The 12,140-nt window shown below is 38.7% G+C and overlaps 1 protein-coding gene across 2 annotated transcripts in view; it reads right to left on the reverse strand.

Moving 5' to 3' along the window:
• The window catches only part of UVRAG (UV radiation resistance associated), a 98,067-nt gene that overhangs the window by 23,487 nt on the left and 62,440 nt on the right, over positions 1-12,140 (reverse strand). The window contains exons 11-12 of one of the 2 annotated variants that reach the window (XM_069759391.1): positions 9,498-9,558; positions 7,163-7,328 (exon numbers count right to left, since the gene is read on the reverse strand). In XM_069759391.1, coding sequence (XP_069615492.1) covers positions 7,163-7,328; positions 9,498-9,558 — 227 coding nt within the window. Of the gene's footprint in view, positions 1-7,162; positions 7,329-9,497; positions 9,562-12,140 lie in introns of both variants that reach the window. The other variant, XM_069759389.1, reaches the window with a different exon arrangement.

Consider the following 12,140-nt stretch of genomic DNA (forward strand, 5'->3'; position numbering starts at 1 on the left):
AGCAGTATTATAGTAGTTATATTCTTGTACATAGGGGCAGTATTATAGTAGTTATATTCTTGTACATAGGGGCAGTATTATAGTAGTTATATTCTTGTACATAGGGGCAGTATTATAGTAGTTATATTCTTGTACATAGGAGCAGTATTATAGTAGTTATATTCTTGTACATAGGGGCAGTATTATAGTAGTTATATTCTTGTACATAGGGGCAGTATTATAGTAGTTATATTCTTGTACATAGGGGCAGTATTATAGTAGTTATATTCTTGTAAATAGGGGCAGTATTATAGTAGTTATATTCTTGTACATAGGAGCAGTATTATAGTTGTTATATTCTTGTACATAGGGGCAGTATTATAGTAGTTATATTCTTGTACATAGGGGCAGTATTATAGTAGTTATATTCTTGTACATAGGGGCAGTATTATAGTAGTTATATTCTTGTACATAGGGGCAGTATTATAGTAGTTATATTCTTGTACATAGGGGCAGTATTATAGTTGTTATATTCTTGTACATAGGAGCAGTATTATAGTTGTTATATTCTTGTACATAGGGGCAGTATTATAGTAGTTATATTCTTGTACATAGGAGCAGTATTATAGTAGTTATATTCTTGTACATAGGAGCAGTATTATAGTAGTTATATTCTTGTACATAGGAGCAGTATTATAGTAGTTATATTCTTGTACATAGGAGCAGTATTATAGTAGTTATATTCTTGTACATAGGAGCAGTATTATAGTAGTTATATTCTTGTACATAGGGGCAGTATTATAGTAGTTATATTCTTGTACATAGGAGCAGTATTATAGTAGTTATATTCTTGTACATAGGGGCAGTATTATAGTAGTTATATTCTTGTACATAGGAGCAGTATTATAGTAGTTATATTCTTGTACATAGGGGCAGTATTATAGTAGTTATATTCTTGTACATAGGGGCAGTATTATAGTAGTTATATTCTTGTACATAGGGGCAGTATTATAGTAGTTATATTCTTGTACATAGGGGCAGTATTATAGTAGTTATATTCTTGTACATAGGGGCAGTATTATAGTTGTTATATTCTTGTACATAGGGGCAGTATTATAGTAGTTATATTCTTGTACATAGGAGCAGTATTATAGTAGTTATATTCTTGTACATAGGAGCAGTATTATAGTAGTTATATTCTTGTACATAGGAGCAGTATTATAGTAGTTATATTCTTGTACATAGGGGCAGTATTATAGTAGTTATATTCTTGTACATAGGGGCAGTATTATAGTAGTTATATTCTTGTACATAGGGGCAGTATTATAGTAGTTATATTCTTGTACATAGGGGCAGTATTATAGTAGTTATATTCTTGTACATAGGAGCAGTATTATAGTTGTTATATTCTTGTACATAGGGGCAGTATTATAGTAGTTATATTCTTGTACATAGGAGCAGTATTATAGTAGTTATATTCTTGTACATAGGAGCAGTATTATAGTAGTTATATTCTTGTACATAGGAGCAGTATTATAGTAGTTATATTCTTGTACATAGGAGCAGTATTATAGTAGTTATATTCTTGTACATAGGAGCAGTATTATAGTAGTTATATTCTTGTACATAGGAGCAGTATTATAGTAGTTATATTCTTGTACATAGGAGCAGTATTATAGTAGTTATATTCTTGTACATAGGAGCAGTATTATAGTAGTTATATTCTTGTACATAGGAGCAGTATTATAGTAGTTATATTCTTGTACATAGGGGCAGTATTATAGTAGTTATATTCTTGTACATAGGGGCAGTATTATAGTAGTTATATTCTTGTACATAGGAGCAGTATTATAGTAGTTATATTCTTGTACATAGGAGCAGTATTATAGTAGTTATATTCTTGTACATAGGAGGCAGTATTATAGTAGTTATATTCCTGTACATAGGGGCAGTATTATAGTAGTTATATTCTTGTATATAGGGAGCAGTATTATAGTAGTTATATTCGTGTACATAGGAGCAGTATTATAGTAGTTATATTCTTGTACATAGGAGGCAGTATTATAGTAGTTATATTCTTGTACATAGGGGCAGTATTATAGTAGTTATATTCTTGTATATAGGGGCAGTATTATAGTAGTTATATTCCTGTACATAGGGGCAGTATTATAGTAGTTATATTCTTGTATATAGGGGCAGTATTATAGTAGTTATATTCTTGTACATAGGGGGCAGTATTATAGTAATTATATTCTTGTACATAGGAGGCAGTATTATAGTAGTTATATTCTTGTACATAGGGGCAGTATTATAGTAGTTATATTCCTGTACATAGGGGCAGTATTATAGTAGCTATATTCTTGTATATAGGGGCAGTATTATAGTAGTTATATTCTTGTACATAGGGGGCAGTATTATAGTAATTATATTCTTGTACATAGGAGGCAGTATTATAGTAGTTATATTCTTGTACATAGGAGCAGTATTATAGTAGTTATATTCTTGTACATAGGAGCAGTATTATAGTAGTTATATTCTTGTACATAGGAGGCAGTATTATAGTAGTTATATTATTGTACATAGGAGCAGTATTATAGTAGTTATATTCTTGTACATAGGAGCAGTATTATAGTAGTTATATTCTTGTACATAGGAGCAGTATTATAGTAGTTATATTCGTGTACATAGGAGCAGTATTATAGTCGTTATATTCTTGTACATAGGAGCAGTATTATAGTAGTTATATTCTTCTACGTGGAGCAGTATTATAGTAGTTATATTATTGTACATAGGAGCAGTATTATAGTAGTTATATTCTTGTACATAGGAGCAGTATTATAGTAGTTATATTCTTGTACATAGGAGCAGTATTATAGTAGTTATATTCTTGTACATAGGAGCAGTATTATAGTAGTTATATTCCTGTACATAGGGGCAGTGTGATAGTAGTTATATTCGTGTATATAGGGATCAGTATTATAGTAGTTATATTCTTGTACATAGGAGCAGTATTATAGTAGTTATATTCCTGTACATAGGGGCAGTATTATAGTAGTTACATTCTTGTACATAGGAGCAGTATTATAGTAGTTATATTCTTGTATATAGGGAGCAGTATTATAGTAGTTACATTCGTGTACATAGGAGCAGTATTATAGTAGATATATTCTTGTACATAGGGGCAGTATTATAGTAGTTATATTCTTGTACATAGGGGCAGTATTATAGTAGTTATATTCTTGTACATAGGGGCAGTATTATAGTAGTTATATTCTTGTACATAGGGGCAGTATTATAGTAGTTATATTCTTGTACATAGGGGCAGTATTATAGTAGTTATATTCTTGTACATAGGGGCAGTATTATAGTAGTTATATTCTTGTATATACGGAGCAGTATTATAGTAGTTATATTCCTGTACATAGGGGCAGTATTATAGTAGTTATATTCTTGTATATAGGAGCAGTATTATAGTAGTTATATTCTTGTACATAAGAGCAGTATTATAGTAGTTATATTCCTGTACATAGGGGCAGTATTATAGTAGTTATATTCTTGTACATAGGAGCAGTATTATAGTAGTTATATTCCTGTACATAGGGGCAGTATTATAGTAGTTATATTCTTGTATATAGGGATCAGTATTATAGTAGTTATATTCTTGTATATAGGGATCAGTATTATAGTAGTTATATTCTTGTACATAGGAGCAGTATTATAGTAGTTATATTCTTGTACATAGGAGCAGTATTATAGTAGTTATATTCTTGTATATAGGGAGCAATATTATAGTAGTTATATTCCTGTACATATGAGCAGTATTATAGTAGTTATATTCCTGTACATATGAGCAGTATTATAGTAGTTATATTCCTGTACATAGGGGCAGTATTATAGTAGTTATATTCTTGTACATAGGGGCAGTATTATAGTAGTTATATTCTTGTACATAGGAGGCAGTATTACAGTAGTTATATTCTTGTATATAGGGAGCAGTATTATAGTAGTTATATTCGTGTACATAGGAGCAGTATTATAGTAGTTATATTCTTGTATATAGGAGCAGTATTATAGTAGTTATATTCTTGTACATAAGAGCAGTATTATAGTAGTTATATTCCTGTACATAGGGGCAGTATTATAGTAGTTATATTCTTGTACATAGGGGCAGTATTATAGTAGTTATATTCTTGTACATAGGAGGCAGTATTATAGTAGTTATATTCTTGTATATAGGCGCAGTATTATAGTAGTTATATTCTTGTACATAGGAGCAGTATTATAGTAGTTATATTCTTGTACATAGGAGCAGTATTATAGTAGTTATATTCTTGCACATAGGGGCAGTATTATAGTAGTTATATTCTTGTACATAGGAGCAGTATTATAGTAGTTATATTCTTGCACATAGGGGCAGTATTATAGTAGTTATATTCTTGTACATAGGAGGCAGTATTATAGTAGTTATATTCCTGTACATAGGGGCAGTATTATAGTAGTTATATTCTTGTACATAGGGGCAGTATTATAGTAGTTATATTCTTGTACATAGGAGGCAGTATTATAGTAGTTATATTCTTGTACATAGGAGCAGTATTATAGTAGTTATATTCTTGCACATAGGGGCAGTATTATAGTAGTTATATTCTTGTACATAGGAGCAGTATTATAGTAGTTATATTCTTGTACATAGGGGCAGTATTATAGTAGTTATATTCTTGTACATAGGAGCAGTATTATAGTAGTTATATTCTTGTACATAGGGGCAGTATTATAGTAGTTATATTCTTGTACATAGGAGCAGTATTATAGTAGTTATATTCCTGTACATAGGGGCAGTATTATAGTAGTTATATTCTTGTACATAGGAGCAGTATTATAGTAGTTATATTCTTGTACATAGGAGCAGTATTATAGTAGTTATATTCTTGTACATAGGAGCAGTATTATAGTAGTTATATTCCTGTACATAGGGGCAGTATTATAGTAGTTCTATTCTTGTACATAGGAGCAGTATTATAGTAGTTATATTCTTGTACATAGGAGCAGTATTATAGTAGTTATATTCTTGTACATAGGAGCAGTATTATAGTAGTTATATTCTAGTACATAGGGGCAGTATTATAGTAGTTATATTCTTGTATATAGGAGCAGTATTATAGTAGTTATATTCTTGTATATAGGGGCAGTATTATAGTAGTTATATTCTTGTATACAGGGCAGATCTACACTTGATCTCCTGTTCACTGTCGGTGCAGAGATTTCCGTGTTGTTCGCTTGCCTCTGGGCAGTGGGGCCGGATGATGATTTTTGATGGAGTCTATATAAAGGCCGTTATGAGGTAGAGACTAGTCATATGATGAAGATCTCCATGTTTTCCGCCTCCACTGGACCTTCCAATCCACTTGGCTGGAAACCAAACAATTGCTTTCTGTTTTTCAGAAACTGCTGGAGTAAAATTTTTTGGAGGGTGGAACTTGTGGCCTAAATCCCCGAATTTTGCACTAATCAGTAAAAATATCAATTTTCTTTTTTTTCTTTTTATAAAGAAAAACAAATTCCAGATAAAACCCACAGTAAATACATATAAATGTTACCAGCCGCCAAACGATTGGAAATCATTTAGATGATAGATGCTTTATGTCGGGACTTCAGCCAGGAGAGGAGCTGTAGCCAGGTCACGAGGTATTAAGTGGATAAGGGATATTTTTTCAATTTACCGTATTTCTTGGACTATAGAAGTGCGACAGCTTGTATGTCAATACTCATTGGTCAAGAGAGCCTTGTGGGTGGTAATGTGGCCGGCATGGTGGAAAACGACACATACGGCAGCCGGCATGGTGGGGGAGGAGGAGGACGCAAACGGCAGCCGGCATGGTGGGGGCGGAGGACCACGCACACGGCAACCGGCATGGTGGGGGCGGAGGACCATGCACACGGCATGTTGGGGGGGGGCGGAGAAACCATGCATACGGCAGATGGCATTGGTGGGGGCGGAGGACCACTCACACGGCAGATGGCATGGTGGGGGCGGAGGACCTTGCACACGGCATGGTGGGGGTGGGGAACCATGCACACGGCATGGTGGGGGTGGAGGACAATGCACACGGCATGGTGGGGGTGGAGGACCTTGCACACGGCATGGTGGGGGTGGGGAACCATGCACACGGCATGGTGGGGGTGGAGGACAATGCACACGGCATGGTGGGGGTGGGGAACCATGCACACGGCATGGTGGGGGTGGAGGACAATGCACACGGCATGGTGGGGGTGGAGGACCACGCACACGGCAACCGGCATGGTGGGGGGCGGAGGACCATGCACACGGCATGTTGGGGGGGGCGGAGAAACCATGCATACGGCAGATGGCATTGGTGGGGGCGGAGGACCACTCACACGGCAGATGGCATGGTGGGGGCGGAGGACCTTGCACACGGCATGGTGGGGGTGGAGGACAATGCACACGGCATGGTGGGGGTGGAGGACCTTGCACACGGCATGGTGGGGGTGGGGAACCATGCACACGGCATGGTGGGGGTGGAGGACAATGCACACGGCATGGTGGGGGCGGAGGACCACGCACACGGCAGAGTATTTTTCATTTTATAATTTCGGCAATGTTCATTTTTCTCACGCTCGCCGACATCTGGGGTGCACATTACTGAATATAAATTACTTTTTTCTCTGAGCTTGCACATAGCAATAATTGACACACGAGTAAACAAATTTATTTTTTTGTGTGAAACCCCCATAACTAGAGATTTATAAGGTTCCAGCCTATTTGCCCTCAGATGGAGACTTTCCTCCGCTGTTTCACACCTGCAGCTGCTTGTTTCATAGCCGACATCACTCAGCCCCGACATATTAAAGCCAATATCCAATCACTGAGGCGAAGGCAATTTTCATACTTTGGCAAAAACACTTCAACTTTCACAAAAAAAAAAAAGTTTTAAACATTTTTTTGGGGTGGGTGAGCGGGGAGATATCCAGCTCTTTAGTTCCAAAGTACAAAAGTGACGGATTAAATGGTCAAAAAAATGCCAACAAAATTATAATAACTGTAAATCCTGAGTGGATTTCCACATTACACAAGAAAGGCCCCGACCGCCCCCAACACCTGCAGCATCAATAACCGCATGATGTGACCTTATAGGCCAAATCTGACATTACACGTCTCACTCACTCTCTCTCCTTCTCTGTAAGTTTGTCATTGATGTTGTCTTTGATGGCAGATCGGGAGCCCTTGTGGAGGATAGGATACCGCAGCGGGACTTGGAGGAAGAAGGAAATCATAGACACCAGATGAGCCGTGTAGCCCAACGCCACCGCCACACTGCCGTCATCCTTAGCTGTAAAACAAATCATGTATAGCTTGTACTTATCCTGAATTATACCCCAGAGCTGCACTCACTATTCTGCTGGTGCAGTCACTGAGTACATACATTACATTACTGATCCTGAGTTACATCCTGTATTATACCCCAGAGCTGCACTCACTATTCTGCTGGTGCAGTCACTGTGTACATACATTACATTACTGATCCTGAGTTACATCCTGTATTATACCCCAGAGCTGCACTCACTATTCTGCTGGTGCAGTCACTGTGTACATACATTACATTACTGATCCTGAGTTACATCCTGTATTATACCCCAGAGCTGCACTCACTATTCTGCTGGTGCAGTCACTGTGTACATACATTACTGATCCTGAGTTACATCCTGTATTATACCCCAGAGCTGCACTCACTATTCTGCTGGTGCAGTCACTGTGTACATACATTACATTACTGATCCTGAGTTACATACTGTATTATACCCCAGAGCTGCACTCACTATTCTGCTGGTGCAGTCACTGTGTACATACATTACTGATCCTGAGTTACATCCTGTATTATACCCCAGAGCTGCACTCACTATTCTGCTGGTGCAGTCACTGTGTACATACATTACATTACTGATCCTGAGTTACATCCTGTATTATACCCCAGAGCTGCACTCACTATTCTGCTGGTGCAGTCACTGTGTACATACATTACATTACTGATACTGAGTTACATCCTGTATTATACCCCAGAGCTGCACTCACTATTCTGCTGGTGCAGTCACTGTGTACATACATTACATTACTGATCCTGAGTTACTTCCTGTATTATACCCCAGAGCTGCACTCACTATTCTGCTGGTGCAGTCACTGTGTACATACATTACATTACTGATCCTGAGTTACCTCCTGTATTATACCCCAGAGCTGCACTCACTATTCTGCTGGTGCAGTCACTGTGTACATACATTACATTACTGATCCTGAGGTACATCCAGTATTATATTCCAGAGCTGCACTCACTATTCTGCTGGTGCAGTCACTGTGTACATACATTACATTACTGATCCTGAGTTACATCCTGTAATATACTCCAGAGCTGCGCTCACTATTCTGCTGATGCAGTCACTGTGTACATACATTACATTACTGATCCGGAGTTACATCCTGTATTATCCTCCAGAGCTGCACTCACTATTCTGCTGGTGCAGTCACTGTGTACATACATTACATTACTGATCCTGAGTTACATCCTGTATTATACTCCAGAGCTGCACTCACTATTCTGCTGGTGCAGTCACTGTGCACATACATTACATTACTGATCCTGAGTTACATCCTGTATTATACTCCAGAGCTGCACTCACTATTCTGCTGGTGCAGTCACTGTGCACATACATTACTGATCCTGAGTTACATCCTGTATTATACCCCAGAGCTGCACTCACTATTCTGCTGGTGCAGTCACTGTGTACATACATTACATTACTGATCCTGAGTTACATCCTGTATTATCCCCAGAGCTGCACTCACTATTCTGCTGGTGCAGTCACTGTGTACATACATTACTGATCCTGAGTTACATCCTGTATTATCCCCAGAGCTGCACTCACTATTTTGCTGGTGCAGTCACTGTGTACATACATTACTGATCCTGAGTTACATCCTGTATTATCCCCAGAGCTGCACTCACTATTCTGCTGGTGCAGTCACTGTGTACATACATTACTGATCCTGAGTCACATCCTGTATTATACCCCAGAGCTGCACTCACTATTCTGCTGGTGCAGTCACTGTGTACATACATTACATTACTGATCCTGAGTTACATCCTGTATTATACCCCAGAGCTGCACTCACTATTCTGCTGGTGCAGTCACTGTGTACATACATTACTGATCCTGAGTTACATCCTGTATTATACTCTAGAGCTGCACTCACTATTCTGTTGGTGCAGTCACTGTGTACATACATTACATTACTGATCCTGAGTTACATCCTGTATTATACCCCAGAGCTGCACTCACTATTCTGCTGGTGCAGTCACTGTGTACATACATTACTGATCCTGAGTTACATCCTGTATTATACTCCAGAGCTGCACTCACTATTCTGCTGGTGCAGTCACTGTGTACATTACTGATGCCAAGTTACATCCGGTATAACACTCCAAAAAAGATGTAATTGTAATCACCTTGAAAATCCTCAGAATTTGGTAATTTGACACCACATATGAAGTAATCCTTTTGGTCAAGCTGCTGAGAGAAGAAAGTGAGAGGAGTCAATTGTGTTGAATGTAAACAAAATCCTCATTTATGGGCCAGAGGAGAAAAGCGGAAAACATCTTTCTGGGGCAGAGGCATCATTAAATTCAATTTAAACTGTAATACTCCATTTTTCCTGTGGGGGAGCTGTGGGGAAAATAGAATAATTCCTGTTGACTGGAGAGGACAGCGGACACTGGGGTCTGAGCAGCAGGAAACATTTTGATTAAAGCTTATTTTCAGTCAACCCCAACAAAAAAAAGTGTTGAAAGTCTACACCCCAAATTAAGTGGATTTCACGAGAAGCGGCCTCAACTTGGGCCAAAGAGTAGAAACAAAACATTGGGGATATTTTTTTTGACACTGGGCACTACACTGCGACCACAAATCTTTTGTTAATCTTCAGATATCATGATGCCTTGCACAGTGCCAAGGTCCCCAGCGCCAGAGGCAGCAAAACAACTCCAAAACATCTGTGAACCTCCACCATATTTGACTGTAGGTACTGTGTTCTTTTCTTTGTAGGCCTAATTCCATTTTTGGTAAACCGTAGAATGATGCACGTTACCAAAAAAGCTCTTTCTTAGTCTCATCTGTCCACAACACGCTTTCCCAGTAGGATTTTGGTTTACTCACGTACAATTTGGCAAACTGCAGTCTAGCTTTTTTTTGTCTGTCAGCAGTGGGGTCCTCCAGGGTCTCCTGCTATAGCATTTCATTCACATGTGGACAGATAGCTGGCACTGACACTGATGCGCCCCGAGTCTGCAGGACAGCTTGAATTTCCCTGGACCTTGTTTGGGGCTGCTTATCCGCCATCCGGACTATCCTGCATTGCGACCCTTTATCAATGTTTCTCTACCGTCCACGTCCATGGAGATTAGTTAGTGCCATGGGTTGTTAACTCTGATTATGTTGTGCACCGTGGACAAAAAAAAAAAAAAACAAACATCCAGATCTCTGGTGATGGACTTGTAACCCTGAGATAGTTGATATTGTTCAACAATTTTGGTTCTCAAGTCCTCAGACCGTTCTCTTCCTGTTCTCCATGCTTAGTGCGGCACACACAGACACACAATGCAAAGATTGAGTTACCTTCTCCCCTTTTTATCTTGTTTCAGGTGCGATTTGCATATTGCCCACACCTGTTACTTGCCACAGGTGAGTGTGAATGAGCATCACATGCTTGAAAAAGTTGTTCACCCACAGTTTTGGATAGGTGACAACAATTTTTGTCCTGCCCATTTTGAACCCCTTTACCCCCACCAAGGGTGATTTGCACGTTAATGACCAGGCCAATTTTTACAATTCTGACCACTGTCACTTTATGAGGTCATAACTCTGGAACGCTTCAACGGATCCTGACATTGTTTTCTCGAGACATATTGTACTTCTTGACAGTGGTAAAATTTGATATTACCTGCGTTTATTTGTGGAAAAAAAAGATAATTTGGCAAAAATTTGGAAAATTTTGCAATTTTCCAACTTTGAATTTTTATGCCCTTAAATCACAGAGATATGTCACACAAAATACTTAATAAGTAACATTTCCCGCATGTCTACTTTACATCAGCACAATTTTGTAACCAAAATTTTGAGGGGTCTATATGATAGAAAATACCCAAGTGTGACACCATTCTAAAAACTGCACCCCTCAAGGTGCTCAAAACCACATTCAAGAAGTTTATTAACGCTTCAGGTGTTTCACAGGAATATTTGGAATGTTTGAAAAAAAAAAAAATGAACATTTAATTTTTTTCCACAAAAAATTTACGGTACTTCAGCTCCAATTTGTTTTATTTTACCAAGGGTAACAGAATAAATTAGACCCCCAAAAGCAGTTGTGCAATTTGCCCTGAGTACGCTGATTCCCCATATGTGGGGGTAAACCACTGTTTGGGTGCATGGGAGAGCTCAGAAGGGAAGGAGGGCAATTTGACTTTTCAATGCAAAATTGACTGGAATTGACTGTCGCGTTTGGAGAGCCCCTGATGTGCCTAAACATTGAAATCCCCCCCTCCCCCCCCCCCCCCAAGTGACAACATTTTGGAAAGTAGACCCCCTAAGGAACTTATCTAGATGTGTGGTGAGCACTTTGACCCACCAAGGGCTTCACAGAAGTTTATAACGCAGAGCCGTGAAAATAAAAATTCTTTTTTCCACAAAAATTATTTTTTAGCCCCCAGTTTTGTATTTTCCCAAGGGTAACAGGAGAAATTTGACCCCAAAACTTGTTGTCCAATTTGTCCTGAGTGCGATGATACACCATATGTGGGGGGAACCACTGTTTGGGCACACGGGAGAGCTCGGAAGGGAAGGAGCGCCGTTTGGAATGCAGACTTAGATGGATTGACCTGCAGGCGTCACGTTGCGTTTGCAGAGCCCCTAATGTACCTAAAAAGTAGAAACCCCCCACAAGTGACCCCATATTGGAAACTAGACCCCCCAAGGAACTTATCTAGATGTGTTGTGAGAACTTTGAACCCCCAAGTGTTTCACTACAGTTTATAACGCAGAGCCGTGAAAATAAAACAGGATTTTTGGTTGCTTACCGTAAAATCTGTTTCTTGGAG

The sequence above is a fragment of the Ranitomeya imitator genome, chromosome 3 (genome assembly GCF_032444005.1).
Source record: "Ranitomeya imitator isolate aRanImi1 chromosome 3, aRanImi1.pri, whole genome shotgun sequence".
Classification (NCBI taxonomy): domain Eukaryota; kingdom Metazoa; phylum Chordata; class Amphibia; order Anura; family Dendrobatidae; genus Ranitomeya; species Ranitomeya imitator.